The sequence below is a fragment of the Bactrocera oleae genome, chromosome 6 (assembly GCF_042242935.1).
Source record: "Bactrocera oleae isolate idBacOlea1 chromosome 6, idBacOlea1, whole genome shotgun sequence".
Lineage (NCBI taxonomy): Eukaryota > Metazoa > Arthropoda > Insecta > Diptera > Tephritidae > Bactrocera > Bactrocera oleae.
In genome coordinates this window covers 33,315,343-33,335,049 of record NC_091540.1, presented here as the reverse complement: position 1 = coordinate 33,335,049, position 19,707 = coordinate 33,315,343, and the positions used below count along the sequence as shown (strand labels likewise).

The 19,707-nt window shown below is 36.0% G+C and overlaps 1 protein-coding gene across 3 annotated transcripts; it reads left to right on the top strand.

Annotated features, from left to right (window-relative positions):
* The first annotated feature begins 12,046 nt into the window (after nt 1-12,046).
* Nucleotides 12,047-19,250, top strand: mop (tyrosine-protein phosphatase non-receptor type protein myopic). 3 transcript variants are annotated; one of them, XM_014245075.3, is made up of 13 exons: nt 12,047-12,246; nt 12,794-13,543; nt 13,597-14,818; nt 14,879-15,849; nt 15,917-16,525; nt 16,583-17,188; nt 17,244-17,367; nt 17,431-17,837; nt 17,901-18,029; nt 18,090-18,271; nt 18,342-18,529; nt 18,594-18,713; nt 18,776-19,250. In XM_014245075.3, exons 1-13 carry the CDS (start codon nt 12,163-12,165, stop codon nt 18,886-18,888), a joined length of 5,505 nt encoding a protein of 1,834 aa, XP_014100550.2. In that variant the 5' UTR covers nt 12,047-12,162; the 3' UTR covers nt 18,889-19,250. The 3 variants fall into 3 exon arrangements, with proteins under 3 accessions (XP_014100550.2, XP_036226729.2, XP_014100549.2); XM_036370836.2 differs by having other exon boundaries at nt 17,244-17,474; nt 17,538-17,837; XM_014245074.3 differs by having other exon boundaries at nt 17,244-17,837.
* The last annotated feature ends 457 nt before the right edge of the window (nt 19,251-19,707 follow it).

Below are 19,707 nucleotides of genomic sequence, written 5' to 3'. Positions count from 1 at the left end.
TTCCCAGCCATTAATTTCACACATGAATCACTCACTTTCCATCACAACATCATCTCTTTGCATTCTTTTTGATATTTTTTTAATAAGAAATTTTAAAAGATAAAGAATGCTGTCCACTGTACTGTACTTAGTATCGTCAGAGAATGTTAATAATTAGAGAAGGCGCAAATGTTAAAAATACTAAATTGAGCTTTTTACAAAAGGGAACTTTGAAAAATAAAACTTCGAATCTTTTGAAATACATCACACAATGATCGAAACGGAGAAAATACTATAAATAGACACAAAGAATGTTCTTAAATGAATTGTGCGCTTGCTGATTTACATTTGCATATTACCAAAAAATCATAATTTTTGTAATTTAAAATAATATATAAGAGGATTATTGGTTAAAGCCCCAGAATTTACAACAAAATAAGTAATTGATAGATGAATTCTTCAACACATTTTTGTGCGCTGCATGAATTGTCTAATAGGCAAAGGATAGCAATAAAACAGTGACTAAGCGGCTGCGGTCTCGCTTCTGCAGTGGCTCAAGTCGTAAGCGTGAAGGAGTTAAGCGATTCCGAATACAAACGCTTACGATCGAATCCTGTAAATCATAAATCTTAATTTTTATTTTTATTTTCTTTTATTATTTCGCATTTTAGCTGATTTTAATTTAATTACTTTAATAGCATATATTACTTCCTCAGATAATTAAAATATTTCAGAAAAATATGTTCATATGTTTAGGTTTATTGAATATTTCCTTATTATGCGTATTTACACAAATAAGATAATCACACATACATTCTTAAATACACGTACGCTGATGCTTGCTTCTTCTTGCCCCGCCCAAGCAATGACTTTTGTCCTAACTTTTTGCTTTTTGCGAGAAGCAAGTTGAACGATCGCAAGCAAGAAGGGATCAGGGGCGCACTGCCACATAATTATTTCAGATATGTTTTATTAATCGAATTTATTTTAAAAACGATTACTGGTATGAATTTATTTGTATTTATATTTTTACGTATCTATTAATTATATTACGTCAATAAGTCATAATGCATTAGTATTTTTCAATACAAATTAAGCAACATATTAATATATTATGAGCCCTCACTTGACACGCCTCTGTGCATGGTGGCAAGCCAACGAAATAACGGCGAGTTCGCGCGAACATTGTGTTGTTGAAAAAAACCAAATGACAGACATACATATACACATATGAGCTCGCATACATTTGCGGGTAGAAATTCTATATGAAAACCAAATGTAGTTTACCAGGCGCACAGAAAAAATAGTGCGGCGCAGCGTATACTAACGCACTTTGCTTTGAAGCAGACGTTGTAATATGAAATACTGAGAAAATATGCCGCGAGTTCGCTTGAATATTATTGGCCGATGATGGTGCGTCTACGTTTTTTTGTCACTTGCGCGAATGTTTGATTTTTTGCAAAAGACATATTGAGGGACATTCATACATAGGACGATGCTAAAAATCAGAAATTGAAGAATTTGTCTGATGTTCCCTCAAGAAGGAGAATTGGCAACATGCCTATTAGCGAGTTAAAATAATATTTTAATTTTATTCATATTATGCACTATATATGGCACTAGCTTTTGCCCGCGACTTCGTCCGCGTGGAATAGTGACTTCCGGCAGATTTTTGGTTCTTCCCACATAGTTCCCGTTCTTGCGGGATTTTCGGAATGTTGTATGTTTTTTTTTCGAGTTCCAAACTATATCTGTACAATTTTTAAAGTAAATTTTATTATTTTAAAGAACTTCTGCATATACTACATTTTTTGTTTTATTATCTTGTGGCAGAAGAACATATTGATTTTTGCCACAACCCGATCTTGATAACGCGACATATAACTGGCCGTGCGAAAAACAGTCTTGGCGTAAATCGATCCCCACGTGTTTGAATGTTTGCCCCTGTGATTTATTTATTGTGACTGCGAAAGATAATTTAAGCGGAAATTGTATTCTTTTAAAATTGAAAGGTAAGTCGTTGGGTATCATTGGGATGCGGGGTATGAGGACTGTTTGACCAACTGCTGGACCAGTCAAAACTATTGCAACGATGACGTTATTGCGTAGAAATTTTACTTGAAGTCGGGTCCCGTTGCATAAATTTGGTGGTTTGAGATTTCTTAGTAAAATTATTGGGGAGCCTATTTTTAACTTAAGAGAATGTGGGGGAAGGCCGCTTGGGTTCAAGGAATTGAGGAACTCCTGTGGGTAATGAACTACATCTTCTTGATCCATCACGGTATCAATGGATGTGTAGGTTACAATATCTCCTGGGAGTTTACTCAAAATGATATCATTTATTTCGTCAACGCTACTATTTCTTGCTGCCAATATTGCTCTTTGACACATCCATTGATGGTCCTTGTTTTCTATTTGGCTGATGTCAGGGTATACCTTAGTTACTAATTCCTCGATTCAATTTTATTATTAGAATGAGGTATTTTCCCGTCTCCTACAGAAAGTAATTTTGAAGGGAAAGTTATACTACCTCCCCCCAAATGTGCTCTCATATTTGTCGATAATTTTAAAATATTTACAAATTTCCATAATGGAGAACTTTTAAGGCAAGCCTTCACAATGTCTGCTCTAGTTCCCCTTACTATTACCGGTAACGTTTGGCGAAAGTCCCCAGCAAACATAACAGTAATCCCACCCATGATTTTATCACAGCTTCTAAGATCTCTAAGAGTTCTGTCTAGAGCTTCTACGTGAGCTCTATGTATCATGGTACATTCGTCCCAGATTATTAGACTGACGTCTTGTAAAATTTTCCCCAAAGGGCCATTTTTGCGTATAGAGCACACGCTATCTTTCTCTAAAGACACAGTTAGGGGCAGTTTAAAAGTGGAATGAGCTGTGCGTCCACCTGCTAATAAGGTTGCAGCAAACCTGACGACGCTACTGCCAAGGCTAGCTTTCCTAGAGACCTTACTTTTGCTAATATAAGATTAGTGATAAACGTCTTGCCGGTCCCACCGGGAGCATCCAAAAAGAAAATTCTTCCTTCATTAAAACGAACACTTTTCATGACACAAGTATACGTTGCCACCTGGTCATTAACTAATCTTGGTTCATTTTGTGTGATATACTCATTTAATTCATTTATGTTATATGGTTTTCGCAACGCTACTTCTAACGGGTCAGAAGCGAATTATTTCTTTTTGCTGCAGGAAGCCCATAGTCGGTTAGGGATTTATCTGAAATCTCATGAATTTTATCTTCAATTATGATTAGTGCATCATTGTATATATCATCATAATATGCTAATGTCATATCCTGATTCTCATTACGCATTCTGTTTAATATATCTTCACATAAAGCATCACGAAATTTATTCCATAACTCTAAGGGGTCAGATGGTTGGCAAAATATTAGGATAGTGGTAAATAATTATCTTAATTTTGTAGCTGGCTCGGATATGATAGCATCGGATATGGTATTTTGCCAATGTTCATCTCCCTCCAGTAAACCTAATTCCTTGCAAGCGCCTTGGTACGTTTGGAAAATAACACCATTCACGGTTCTTAGATGTTGAAATGACATTGGACAGCGAACATATTGCAATAACATTCTTAAATAAAAACATTCAGTTTGAGTTGGATGAATGTTATAAACAAGGCCTAAATTTGTGTCTTTTTTTACACCGGGATATCCCTCAACATCTTGCCCGCGTCTTCTTCTAGAAAATGAATTTCTTTGCCAAACGTAATACCGGGGAACTTCGTGATATAAAAGGGTTTTTGCAAAATCGTCGCTTTTGCAGAGATCAAAGAACGCTGTAAGTGTCGTTGATGAAGGATTGTTCACACGATCTTGGAGATTTTCATTATTATAAAAATATACTCTTTGTCCATTTTCCAAATGAACGGCTAAATGAACTACTGCCGGAATACGTTCATGAATAGAAAATTGGAAAATTCTCCAAAACGCCTCCGAGGAACTTATATAGCGACCATTTAGATATTTTTCTACTTCATCGTTATTACTTTGTAACGAAAATGTGGCTTGATCAGAACCTTTATGAATATACTTACAGATGTATTTAATAGCTTTGACCGATTGACAAAACTCTACGTTAATGTGTGCATTGAAAATTCGTGATAGCAGTGGATTATAGGGAACCACCCAACAATTATCCACGCTCATTTCTGTACCTTTTACACGAATTATAGCTGTGTTTCCACCATTATCTGGAGACCTGCGTCTGTAGGTTGGATAACCGTCATCTCCCGTTTGTGTTTCCGAAATAAAATGCCTAGGGAACTTTTTAGAACAAACGTTTTCTTTCATACATGGTGATGTAGGATTATGAAATCCGCAAGGACCATGTATCATATTTTTTATGACAATATTATGAAGAATCGGATCTTGTTGTATGTCAGGTATTGTAGCCGATATTATTGCATCTATAGAATCTGGTTGAACTTTGTTAGCCAGCCACAATAAAATGTGGGCGTGAGGTAAACCTCTTTTTTGCCATTCTACACTGTAAACAAAGGCTTTCAATGGGCCAAAAATATTTTTCTTCGTTAATAGGTCTATCATTTTCTTGAGTTTTAAATGAAATACCCTAGAAATTAAATCATGTCTATCATAAGAATGTTAATTGGGCAATAACTCACTTTTTATTTCTGGCCATTCGGGGTTACATGTAAATGTAATGAAGAGGTCAGGTCTTCCAAATTTCCTGACATATGTCATGGCATCTTGACTTTTTTCATTCATGAATCTGGGGGATCCTGTAAATGACGACGGCAATATAACGTGCTGGCCAATATTAGAAGCGTTTATATGTCCATCATTTACGACGGCATCTCTTAAATGAATGTACTCTTCTGCTCTCAATTTTTTTTGATTTCTTTTGATGAAGTCTAGCCTCTCAGAGATCATTTTTGCCGCCATATCAACACAATACTGGTTGAATAATCCTTTGAATAATGTATACTGTTAAAGTCATTTATTCTCACCATGAATCTAAATGCATAAAACTGCATACATGAAACAGTTTTAAATGTAGCCGTAGTATTCTGCTGTGGAATATTAATACAGTATCCGTCGTTTCCAAAGGGAAACAGTAAGGGATATTGAAGCGGGTCATAAGATCTATGAATTTCAGAAACTCGTTGAAGTCGACCATCTCTCGCAGTCAATAAAATATGACGGGGACCTTTGTCTTCATCTATCATAAGAACAGCTACTTCATCTACTACCGGCGCATTATACCGACCTCTATGCTCATTAGGAGGTTTTACATAAGCATGAATGATAAGTTTTAAATCATTCGGTGGTCTATTTTCTAGATTGTACTTAAAACTTTGAATATACGTATTATGATCATGAAGATATGTTTGGAGAACGTCGATAAGATCGATTTGCAAGCTTGGGTTTAAATTTGAGCGCAAGGATACCTGATCTGCATGGGAAACAAAATATATTTGCAGGAATTCGGGTTGTGCCCCTTCAGATGGAAGTAAGTCACCGATTAAATGATAAACTTGCCCTTGGACTTTAAAAGTGGGCATAAAGTTTCCCTCACGAATTTCTTTGGCACCAAATGAAGTCATCTGAAGTAATGTATTATATTGCCTTGAGTGATTTAAGAAATGCTTAGATGATGGATGTGAGCCTGATATCAGTTCCTTTAAAACGGATGTTGGTTCTGGAATTATAGGTATATTTACTTTGCCACCACTACAACACAGTCCAGGAGTTTCAGCTGCCCATTTGCTTGGCATAAGTTGCATATTTTATCCATTCTACCAATATCAATATCATTTAGCTCAGAATAGTCAACGGTACAATCATAAGCAAAAGCAGCATTTAATAAATTATGTTGTCTGCGAGTTCTATTCCTAGTTGATCGGGCATTTTGCTGTGCTAATCGATGGGATCGTTCAGCGCTTGATTCCCGATCGCGGTTAGCCAATGTGCGGGCATTCTGTGAGGCCAAACGTTGAGAACGTTCAGCACTCGATTCCCGATCGCGGTTAGCCAATGTTCGGGCATTCTGTGAAGCCAAACGTTGAGAACGATCAGCACTCGATTCCCGTTGCCGGTTTGCCAAAGTTCGGAAATTTTGTGAGGCTAAACGCTGCGAACGTTCAACGCTTGATTCCCTTGCACGGTTTTGTTCAGTAATTGCTCGTTGTGTAGCCAACCTGTGCATATTTTCATCCTCAGTTTCATTGCTGCGCAAAACTCGCAGCCGCTTTGCAGTAGCAGTCTGCCGAGAAAGCTGAGTTCTTTTTCTCGGCATTATAGTGATGAAGAAAAAACGTAGAAAATGAAAACTTAACTAAAGCGTATCTCGTAATAAAAAAAAAAGAAACGTAAGATTAAGAAGATTAATAATTAGGAACCTAATTACTTTTATTTTTAACGATTATGTCAAAAGAACAACCGTAAAATGAAAATAAGGTAAACTAACTTTATGCTTGAACTTAACCCTAATCTAATGAGAATACCTACAGGTATTATGTACCACAAAAAAAAAATATTAGAAACTAAATACTATTTTTAAAACAAACAATACTATACTTATAGAAAACACATACTTATAAATTAATAATCTACATGAAAACAAAAAAGTGTTATTATTGTGTAACTAAATACTATCCTAAAACAAATAAAGTACCTACTATATAGAAAACAACTACAAAATGGAACTGTGTTTAAAAAGTAATATTACGATGATAATTATATCGCATAAACAAATTAGCGCTGCATTCAACCGTTCAGTACAATCATACTTTATTTCTCTGATATTTCTTCGTTTATCCTGGACGCCATTACGCTTCGAAGTTTCCTTACGACTGGAAAAATATACTGCGTGCATTAGCCCTTTTAAACAAATACTCTTTTGAATCCCAAAAATATGGAGTAAAGAAATTATGAATTTTTGATACATAAATATTAGGAAACTCCTGTTATAAATTTGGCCTTGAAAATATTTAGCCCTTTTAAACAAAGACTTTTGAATCCTAAATATATTGAGTAAAGAAATTATGAATTTTTGATACATAAATATTAGGAAATTCCTGTTATAAATTTGGCCTTGAATATATTTAGCCCTTTTAAACAAAGACTTTTGAATCCTATACTCGAGTCGCTGGACTCTTTTTGCTCGTGTGAAAGCAGAGCATGATGCAAGCGTTTACACCATAAAACATGTGCATAACAACATCATGTTTTTAAAATTTTTTAAAAACCATCACACATGTATGACACACGAATTTATTATGTTTACACGCTCATTCTTCTCATCACGCCGCACATGCTTGCATACAAAAATGACCGTGTAAAGGCCGCTTACGGGAAAAATCCAATTTTCGCGGATATCATACCGTACGGTCTGTTGTAGCGGACGGTAGAAGCGGTGGTGACTGATCATTTACATTGCGTTCTCATAAGATAGGTCGCATCAGCTGATGCGGGACACGGTTTTGCGTCGGTGACTGTTTGTGCCTTGAGCCGCGCGGCATGGTATCTCGTTGAGCTACACCCCCCTCCCGGCTTGCCCGCAAGTACCACCACTCTCCCGCCGCGCCGGCCAGCGCAGAGAGCGAGTTGGTTTTGTTTCGGAGCTATTTATCATTGTAATCTTTAAAGTTTTTTGTTGAAATTAAGTTATGTCAAAGACAATTTTATTCACAATGAAGTACTCTTAACCAACAACATATTTATTTGAATAAAGATTAATATTATTATGTTGCTACAACTTAAACAAATTATTTCGACCAAATTAGGTACCATAAAAACGGTTTTTGTGAGTTAATCTTAAAAGATAGACATATACTATCGCGGACTGTTTTTTAGATCATTAAAAGAGCTATTATTCTTTAATACATATTTTTTGTGTATCTTGAACCGTTTTCACAGCGCACGCAACGGAAGGCTTCAAAGATAAAATAATTTCTCCCGTTTTTTACACATTTACCACTATATCTCCTTGCTCCTATTGGTCGTAGCGTGATGTTATATAGCCTACAGCCTTCCTCGATAACTGGACTATCCAACACAAAAATAATTATTCAATTCGAACCAGTAGTTTCGGAGATTAGCGCGTTCAAACAAACAAACAAACAAACAAACTCTTCAGCTTTATAATATTAGTATAGATAAAATTATAAAATTGCCATTCATATGAAATCATTAACTACTTCTAAATATTCTATGCACACTGCGTATAGTACTTTTATATGTTTACTTATTATCATTGTTTCATAGTTTTACGATTTAGCCCATTTTATCTAAATACGACGCTATGAAAATGCAGCCTAATTAGTAATCGCAATATTTCAAAAGAGCATAAGTCAACTTTCAATAGCAAACCACTGCAAAAAGGACAAACGAGACAACATAGCCGACCGACATTGTCGCTAAATAGTCGATTCAAACAAATTTTGTCAACTCCGCCACGATTCACAAAATTTGGTGTCAATATGTATGTGAGCTCATATATGTATGTATATATGTATACGCATAATAAGGAAATATTCAATAAACCTAAACAAATGAACATATTTTCCTGATATATTTTAATTATATCAGGAAGTAAAATATGCTATTAAAGAAATTTAATTATGATATGCTTAGATTCCAATTAATAAAATAAAAAATTAAATAAAATTTCAGTTTCAGGAGTTTTAGGATTCGAACTTATAAGATCGTATTCGGATTGTGCTTCACCCCTTCCCGCTTACGACCTCAGCCGCCACAAATGTGGAAACGCGACCGCTTAGCCACCGTTTCATTGTTATCCTTTTCGCATATTGTGTGGTGTATTTTTCTTTTTCGAAGTTATATTTTTCGATGTTCCCTCATGTCAGAGAATGTTGATGAGTAGAGAAGGAGCAAATGTTAACTGAAAACTTTTTGAGTACTAATTTGTAGTTCCAGATGAGGGAACATCGAAAAATATAACTTCGAAAAAGAAAAATACACCACGCAATGTGCGAAATGCTATAAATAGACACAACGAATATTCCTATATGAAAAATCGTTGCGCATACCTATTTAGATTTATGTTTTCAATTTCTATGATATGACAAATTTATAATTATGAAAAGCCTTCTGAATTAAAAATCTGTATTACCGGTAAAAACCCCAGAATTCATAATAAAATAAACATTTAGTAGGCTATTTTTCCAACTTATGTATGTGCGTTATGTGAGCAATTGCTTATTAAACAAAGGATAACAATAAAACGGTGGCTAAGCGGCCACATTTCCACTTTTGTGGTGGCTGAGGTCGTAAGCGGGAAGGGGTTAAGCACAATCCGAATACGATCTTATAAGTTCGAATCCTAAAACTCCTGAAACTGAAATTTTATTTAATTTTTTATTTTATTAATTGGAATCTAAGCATATCATAATTAAATTTCTTTAATAGCATATTTAACTTCCTGAGATAATTAAAATATTTCAGGAAAATATGTTCATATGTTTGGGTTTATTGCATATTCCTTTATTTATGCGTATTTACACAAATGTGATAATCACACATACATTCATGAGTACACGTACGCTGATGCTTGCTTCTTCTTGCCCCGCACAAGCAATGACTTTTGTCCACACTTTTTGCTTTTTGCGAGTAGAACGATCGCAGGCAAGGAGGGATTGGGGCGCACTGCCACATAATTATTTCAGATATATATTTTATTTATCGAATTTAGTTTAAAAACGATTATAGGTATGCGTTTATGTGTATTTATATATATATATATAATATATATTATAGTACGAAAATAATTCATAAATGCATCAGTATTTTTCAATACAAATTAAGCAACATAATAATATACTAAGAGCCCTCAGTTAGAACGCCTCTGTGTATAGTGGCAAGCCAACGAAATAACGGCGAGTTCGCGCAGACATTGTGTTGTTGAAAGTAACCAAATGACGACAAACATACATATATACATATGAGCTCGCATACATATTGACGCCGAATTTTGCGCATCGTGGCGGAGTTGACAAAATTTGTTTCAATCGACAATTTTACGACAATGTCGATCGGCTATGTTGTCTCGTTTGTCCTTTTTGCAGGGCTTTCCTGTTGAAAATTGACTTATGCTCTTTTGAAATATTGCGATTACCGATTGGGCTGCATTTTCATAGCGTCGTATTTGGATAAATGGGCTAAATCGACAAACTATGAAATAATGATAATAAATAAACATATAAAAGTACTATATGGACTGTGCTTAGAATATATAGAAGTAGTTAATGATTTCATATGAATGGCAATTTAATATAAATTTTGTAATTTAATGCCATAAATAGTGCATAATATGCAAAAATATAAATATTATTTAAATTCGCTAAGAGGTCATGTTGCCAATTCTCCTTTTTGAAGTGAACATCAGACAAATTCTTCAATTTCTGATTTTTAGCAAATGTTGTGAGGAAGCAGCTTGTGGGCAACATACAAACGCGAGGGGGATGGTAGGATTTTCAGTGATACAAATTGTAAAATTGAAATTTTGCTGATTCTTCAATTTTACTGAAGACATTCAAATTCAATTTCATTCATTTTTATTTTCGCGCATTTGCGGTAGGAATTCTATATGAAAACCAAATGTGGTTTACCAGGCGCACAGAAAAAATAGCGCGGCGCAGAGTTATGAACGAACGCACTTTGCTTTGAAGCAGCGCACGTTCCTTATGAATGAATTTGTTGTCGTTGTAATATGAAATACTTAGAAAATATGCCGCGAGTTCGCTTGAATATTATTGGCCGATGATGGTGCGTCTACGTTTTTTTGTCACTTGCGCGAATGTTTGATTTTTTGCGAAAGACATATTGAGGTACATACATATGTACATATGTGTACATATATGCAAATATATATGGACATGCGAATGAAGGAAGGCAATTTCAAGAATATTCACATATAGACATATAAACATTGAAGCAAGTAAACAACAATAGCTGTTTGAGTTCACAGATTAGACATAAGAGTTTGAATATTGTCTGTGGTGCTGCTTGTATAGCACACTTCCTTATTGCAATGAAATATTTTGCCTAAGTTCAAATCCTATCATATTTTTATATATTATACTATTTTTTATTTTTATAACTCTTTTTTATTAAATGATATTTGAATTCTATTTTAGTATTATTTCCCTCATTATTTATATTTTCTTGTCGGAGGTCAATTACTTTCGTTTTTATTATTTCAATTTTTGTTTATGCGCATACCAATGAACATCTGTGCATATGTATGTATATACATTTTGCTTATAGAGTGGTGTAGTTCGTTTCGTACCCTGATAGTTGTGGTGAAATTTTATTTTCCAATTTGCGCGTTTTCGATGTTCCTCCATCGTAATTAACATTTTAGTACTGCTAACATTTGCTCCTTCTCTACTCATCAACATTCTCTGCTCATGTGGAATTACAAATTAGTACTCAAAAAGTTTTCAGTTAACATTTGCTCCTTCTCTATTCATTTACGCTCTCTGGTAACATTTGCGCCTTCTCTATATATTAACATTCTCTGTTCTGACTCTACCGGAATTTTTAATTCGTGACAGGTGGTGCTGTTTGCCATTATAAATTATTAAGCACGGACTAGAACCCAAATCCTAGTGGTATTTACTTATTTGTTCCGTTCGGCTGGTTTTGATAATTTTCTCATGTTTAAAATGAAATACATTAATTTTTTATTTACGTATCTCGCAGGATAGCTTAGATCAAGGAACGTAGAATGAAGCTAAGCTTAGTTTAATAAAAACAAGGAGTCGTCATACATACTTTTTCTTCAAAATTGTAAACAGCTGATGATTAACAATATGTCATTTAAGTGCTTAGTTCTTTTATTATGTGAGAGCTATGGTTTATGTTTAAAACTTTATACTCAGACCTCTATAATTATATATCAAGAAGAAATATTATTGTATAAAGAACATCTAAATACTCAATAATAATCAGTAGAATCTGGCCTAGAAAATAGTACTACCAAAATAGTATGTATAATTGCAACCTTGTCATAGCCACAAATCAACCCGGTTAAATTGCATTTTCAGTGCAGTCATTGTTTCCTAATTGTTAGTTTATCGAAAAATTGCTAATATAGATTTTAGTTCAGAAATTTCAACATATTATTGCTAAAACCGGAAAAAATAATATTATTTTATAATGGAGGCTGTGCCACGTCTCCATATGCTATGGTTTGTTCTTAAAACCAGTCCAACTGGCACTTCCTTCGCCAATTTAAAAAAGGTGAGAAATTACAGGTGGATACTTGGGTGTTTTATTGTTGAACTTTTAATATAGGTTGACCGAAAATTGTATTATTGAAGTAATCATAAATTTAGCTGCTTAATCACAACAAATATAAAGCAATTATTTTCGCTGTTAGAAAGCAATAATATTTGTAGTCAAAACTTTAGATTTTCAGATAGAACAGAATAAAACTGTGTGGTGGTGTGGTGTATAGCAAAATTGGTCGTGAAGATATAAGAACTGAGTCATCAAGTTAAATACGTTTTTTATTATTCTGCCAAACATTATTTAGTCGTAATTGTGATAACTACATAGTTTACTAAACTAATTTCGGCTGAATTCTTGCCTGTCCTTTGCGCGTTTATTACGACGGCAATACTAAAATAATTTTGTTGTACTTAATTTTTAATTTTTCTAAGTTACCTTTTATTTACTTTATATATAATAGTTACAACTTTAATTATTACAATATCAGAAAAAAATCCCGGTAGACTCATTTTTAACTTACCATATTAAATTAAGTTGTAATTGTTATTTTTTTTAGTACATTGCCGAATTTTACCAAGAAGACCCTGAAGCATACTCCAAAGAAGTTTTCACTTTGGAAACGCTTAGAAACCAAGCTTTACATCCCGGTAAAGATAAATGTACGATCCTAAAGCGTTACTATTGTCAACTACACTCATTACAAAACCGATTCCCCCAATTGGCTGAGCGTAGCTTGTTCACCTTCACTTGGAAAGATCTGTACCAAAGCAATGTAAACGAATTTACACAATTGCGCTACGAGATGGCCGCTGTTCTTTTCAATATCGCAGCTTCTCATACACAAATGGGTGCATCAGTGACTCGCGGGGACGTGGATGGTATGAAATTGGCTTGTACACATTTTCAATGTGCGGCTTGGGCTTTTGGCGAGTTGCGTGAGCATTATAGTAATGTTAACGGCGGTGGCGATTTCATGGCAAATGAATTGCTGGTTTTCATGCAACAAGTGTCATTTGCTCAGGCGCAAGAGTGTATTTTAGAAAAATCATTGATAGACAATCGGAAGCCCAATATTGTGGCAAAGGTTACAGCACAAATAGTAGTTTACTATGGCGCCGCACTAACCGCCCTACTAACAGGTGGTGATGATGGACAAGTAGCACAAGTTGTTGACAGTTCTGTGTTTAAGCTTTGGAAGAAATATGTGCGCTTTAAAATATCCTACCTAAACTGCATATTATATTTGTATCAAGGACAACAGGCAGAAGAGCAGCAGAAAATGGGAGAAAGAGTAACACTTTATCAGGTAATTTTAATATAATACAATAAGCAACAAATGACGAATAATTGTATCTATAGGCTGCTGCGGATAAGTTGGAAGAAGCTCGTAAAGAGTCTAAAGGTTTACCCGATCAAAAGGAAATTAACGAATCGCTTATATTCACCGCTGATGTTGTAGAAGGAAAACGAAAAAATGCTAAGAACGAAAATGAGTTTATTTATCACGAAGCAGTGCCGGAATTGTCTTCTATACCTACAATACAAGGAGCAAATTTAGTAAACGGCACAAGTTTTAGTGTCACCGACCCAGAGGTAGCTGGAGAAGATATCTTTGCACGCCTTGTACCAATGAAGGCACACGTAGCTAGTTCGTTATATAGTGAAGAAAAAGCAAAGTTATTGCGTAAATTTGGCTCTAGCATAGAGGAGAAAGATGCTGAACTGGCAAGTTTCATGAGTTCCCTCAACTTGGATAATCTTAATATTAATGAAGAAAGAGCCAACAAAATTCCACAAGGAATTGTCGACCGATGTGCAGAGTTAAATGCAAACAAAACAGCAATAGCGGATCTAATTTCCGCCATGTCCCAATTAGCTGAGATATGTACCGATGTTGAATCAAATTTGAAAGAGATAGCCACCATTCTCGCCGAAGAAGATAATCAAGAAAGTGAATTTCAAAAGCTTATTGGCGTGCAAAGAACACCCAATCCACACATAACCGAGTTGACGCGTGAATTTCAAAAATATACCGAAGCACATTCGCGCGCTGGTGAGTCTAATGACACACTAAGGAATGCAATGGAGCTACATGTGAATAATTTAAAAATACTATCGCGTCCTCTAAACGAGATACAGCAATCTGTGCCGAAATTAAGTGCAGAACTTAACACAACGGAAGTTTTTAAAGATGTTAAATTAATTTTAAACAAAGCTAATGAAATGAAAGCACAACGTGCACAATTTCATGCTGATTTACGCATCGCAGTGAATGAGGATGATATCACAGCTAAAGTAATTGCACATGGCAGCGATGAGGGTCTTCAACTACTCTTTGACCGTGAGTTAGCTAAACATGAACGTCTAACGCAGCTTTTGGATCAAAACATGCTTGCTCAAGAGAATATTTTACAAGCGCTGACAGAAGCTTATGCCAAAGCTGCGCCAATACTGAAAACGCTTACTGATGTTAAGCATAAACGTGAAGCATTCTTCTCATCTTTAGCTGCCTCTTACGATGTATACGAAGATTTATTAGCCAAATCTGCAAAGGGGTTGGAATTTTATAAAAAGTTGTCAGGTAAGCAGCAATTTGGAAATTTGTATTCATTTTAGAGCCGCTAATAATTTCACTTTACAGGAAATGTTCAGAAACTGTTGACCCGGTTAAAGGCAGCACGTGATGTGCAATCGGAGGAACGTCAGCAACGACTGAAAAATCAGCATAAAACAACTAATCCAAACGCAAATACTGCAAAACCAGCCACAACAATTACTTCGTCTGCTCCAACAACGTCGATAACCCCCAAATTACGTGATTATTTGAAATCTAAAAACACCACAGCAAGTAGCATAGCTGCAGCCGGCGTATCCGATGGTATATCAAGTAACACAGCACATCAAACCGCTCAATACATTCCGCCAGTTCGTCCCAATCCTTTAGGTTCAGAAAATCCTACACAAGCTGTTTGTTCCTCCGGTAATCCCTACACTACGCACGTCATGAATCCTACTGGAGCTGTACCAGCGGTGGCGCCTAACGAACCGCCACCACCATATAGCTTACAACAACAACAATATTATGATCCTAACATCGCCGGCTATACAAATCCAATGTACCAACAACAACAGCAAAACATTGCTCCGCCAGCTTACAAATTGCAAGCATCTCCAAACTCTCAATTTGCCAACGTGAATGCAAATGTACCAAATTTAACGGGTAGTTACAATAATACCGCCGGTATAGGACACACTCAGCAACAACAAATCCTGTACATCCAACAACAACAACAACAACAACAGCAGCTGATGCAGCAAGCTGTGGGTGGCACTGTAAATTATGGGCAGCAGTCGTTATCTCTAAATCCTATTGGAGCTTATGGAACAAATGCAAGTACTTTAATGCCAACGCAGCAAAGCTTAGTAGCTGGTTCAAATATTCCACCGTCTACTGGACCTACCAGCAACGCATACTCTTATAATACTAACGCTGATGCGACAAAGACTTTTATAGCACAATCGTCGGTGCAGGGAGCTTTCGCCAGTCCGCCCCCTGGAACCAGTGCAGCGCCACCTCAGCAAACAAATAACTACACCAATCAAATGACTAATGTATGAGTACTCAAAATTATCATAAACATTTAAACGGTTATTTGTAATATACTCTCTTGTTTTTCAGTATCAACAATCGTATTCCCAAGTGGCAGGAGCTAACTTTGGCATACCCACCTCACATCCCCTATATGTAGCAACTACCCAATCGGATAGTGCCAAAACGGCCTGTGGCATAGCACCGCTGGAGCTGCAAGCGCCGTATGCTGTGAATACTTGGCAGCAATCCCCTTATTCAGGAGCAGCCAACAGCAATGCGCCAGCATCTCAAAACCAGCCGAACAATACTTTACAGCAGTTTCCACAACAACAGCAACAACCACAACAGCATCAGCCTCCTAAACAACAACAACCTATTTATCCACATGCTAATGGTACAGTAAACGTTGCTAATAGTGAAACTAGCTCAATTCTCGCGCCTGCTCAACCGGGAGTTCAGATCACCTCTGCTACACCAAACGCTGCAACTAATATGCAGCCTTACTCTACGGTCACTAAACATCCCGGATATAGCTACAATCCACAAACGGGTCAATATGAATACGGCAGTGGTTATCAGCAGGCTAATAATAAGTATTGTGGGAAATATACATCGTCAAGCACACCACAATCTGTCACCGTTGGTACTACTGACTCAGAAAATGCGAACAAGATAAATGTTGCAACTGGTTTTGATGTGAGTTAAACTTGTCAATTACAAGAAGCCTGATTTTAAATTTATCACGTTTTTCAGTCACCTGTTATATCCCATACTAAACAAACTGTGGCACCGGCTGTTGCAACAGCGGCCGATGCACCGAACACAGATAAATCGTCTAATTTAAGTTACTACTCGGCCCCGTATGGTTATCAAAGCCAAGGCATTGCATCTCCTTACGTCTTACAACTGCAGCAGCAACAACAACATCAACAACAGTCACTAGCTGCGGCACAACAACAGCAGCAGCAGCAAAAGCCGCAACAAACCAATTACCAACAACAACATTCCACTTATATACAAAGTGGTGCTGCTTCTATAGCGCCCACACATACAACAAAAAGTGCCTCCGAGTACTCCTTCGGTGCAACACAAGCGGCAATGCCACCAAAGATAGAGAGTCCCGCACCTACAAAAGATGTAAAGGCCGGCACAGCTCCGCCACAGTCTAACGTTGAGACAAAACCCACGGTGAAACCCATTAAGAAGTCAACCAATATTGATTTGTTGACTGATATAGATTTTTCCGGCTCTGGGCTAGCCGTACCACCGCCCATATTGCCGCAGCCAGTATTGAAGCCAGAAATTGTAGCGAGTCCGCCAAGTAGCCAAGTGGCCGTTGAAGTTAAGCCAAAAGAAGAGGTAACTAAACATTAGCTCACACATACGTAGTCTTTCTCACACAAAGCACTTTTAGGCAACACCGCAGAAACACTCTACAACAACATTAGCAGCGCCAATAACTCCACCCAATCAGGCAGAGGTGCCACCAACTCTAACTGCACCCCATTCACCCCCGTTAGCAAATGCAAAAACCGGAGGTTCGCCTATTAATTCGCCGGCTACACGAAAACCCAGTTTTGATAATCTTTCCATTTGCTCAGATTTGAGTTCGCTTGATACGAACTTCGATTGGGACTCGGTTTCTGTGCGTAACGAACAGCCGTCAGATAAACATTCCAATTTATCCACAAATTCCACAACTTTCCAGTTAAAACCTTTCGATCCATTTAACGACGACAATATTTTGAAATACTTTCACAAAGAGGTTGAGCGTTACGAGAAGATAATCGAGAGTCTCAATGTAAAAATGCTAAACGGAAATACACAATTGTCAGCGAAATGGAAGGAGCTACAAGATCTACTTGCTAAGGAGACCAATAAACGTACAACAACAATTGCTAAATTGTTTCCAGAGAAGAATCGTTCTCTAGACTGCATTCCATATGATCATGCACGCGTAAAATTGGATAAAGACACGGACGACTACATAAATGCCACATATATCAAGGTATTACTCTACTTGGAGATTTGTTCAAACAAAATATAGATATGTAACGGTAAATGTTTTTAGAATCTTGGCACTGGCTGTCCGAACCTGATAATAGCACAAACCCCTCAGCAAAACACCATCAATGATTTTTGGTCTATGATTTGGTCGCAAAAAGTGCGTACAGTCTGTTGCTTGCATACACCAAATGAGGTGAGTAGTAGAAAAATTTGTTTTCTTCAATATATAATCAATTTTGCCAAATATTGTCAGATGTTGGATCCTTACTGGCCACAGAAGTGTGAGGTTGAAAACCATTACGATGATTTTACTGTGAAATGTGTTAAAGTAACTACTTTGTCCCATTGCGTGGAATATAACCTAAAATTGTCGATGCACGGCGCTGATGCGATAATTGGTTTGTCGGTGCTGCAAATCAAAACTTGGACCAAAAGGTAGATAAACATGATTTTAACACATATTCAATGAATTTATGATATCTGAACTAATTCATCTCTTCTATAGCTTACCTTCGCAAACTATAGGCATTGCACGCAACGCTTTGCAGGCGCATCAACAACGCTGCCTGGAGTTTAACACACCAACCTCGCCATTAATAATGAATTGCTTAACTGGTTCTGAACGTTCACAACTTATTGCCATAGCAATTTGCGCTATCTTAGCTTTACAAACAGTTCGACCAGTACTCATAAGTATAAATATAGCAATGTTTTGCATATGTGGTCAAAATATTTTATTATTTGTATAATTTTGCAGATGTCGTCGATATTTGGTACCGTATATGTATGCAACGGCAGAATGCTTTGCGTGATATGGAGACTTTGGAGCAATCAATGCAAATTGTTCTCAATCATGCGCATGATGTTCTCAATAAACGTAATTAAAATATTTGTACATACATGCACATACCTGTACTCAACCCTCTTTAATCATTCTAGGCGGCATCATGACCTCTTATCAAATGAAGATTGCACCTCAGATTGCTTCGAAGGAGAAGGAAGAAATTAAGGATCCACTAAACGAGCTCGATCCGCTGTGGAAAATGAAGTAGACATAACAGCCCACACTTCTGCTGCATTTGCTTGAGGTCGCTTTGACTGATTGTGGCAATCTTTTAGGCTTTACACTTTGCCCACGCGATTCAATCGATTGAATTCAAAAGAGAAAAAAGTAAATAATTGCAACGCAAAGTAAAATCATTGTTAAAAACCAAGTTTTTTTATTAAAACAACAAAAACAAATTATTTAATTATAATCGAAGTATTAAACATCAAATGTTACACTTCAAATTACATAAACTTTAAAACTATTTACTATTATTATACATACATATTTATTACATATTCGACGAACGCAAAATAAATTTAAATATAATAAAACGTATGTATATGAATATTGATGAAAAATTAGAAAGTCGTATTTTCAATTCGATATTTTTGCAATAAATATAGTCCACTGATCTCTAATCTGGATTCGAATAAAACTCATTATTGTGGGTTTTTTAACAATCATATTTATTTATTAACACATATATAAACTGTACTCTAATGATTTTAGTACTTTACTAACTCGAAACTCAACTACATCAACAAATAATTACACGATTGCTAAAAGCAGACATCAAATACAAAGCATATTGCCTATTTTCATAGCATTTAGGTGTTTGTTTCGAGTTATTTCACAATACAGCGTATGACACTATTTATGTATTTACACCGATTTTTATTATTAGTTTTTAATTAAATATCAGCAGTATAGCTTCCAAGTGAAAATAAATTATGATACAAAAGGTTTAATTATTTTCGTTTATATAATAATAAATGTTAAAAAAATAAATATCAATGACATTTTCAATTTGTTTTGGTTTTCT

Excerpts from the sequence above, each read along its gene's own strand:
- mop (XM_014245074.3), top strand. The coding sequence starts at position 12,163 with ATGGAGGCTGTGCCACGTCTCCATATGCTATGGTTTGTTCTTAAAACC. Across the intron at positions 17,838-17,900 it reads TAAATGCCACATATATCAAG|AATCTTGGCACTGGCTGTCC; the intron begins GTATTACTCTAC and ends AAATGTTTTTAG. Across the intron at positions 18,030-18,089 it reads GCTTGCATACACCAAATGAG|ATGTTGGATCCTTACTGGCC; the intron begins GTGAGTAGTAGA and ends AAATATTGTCAG.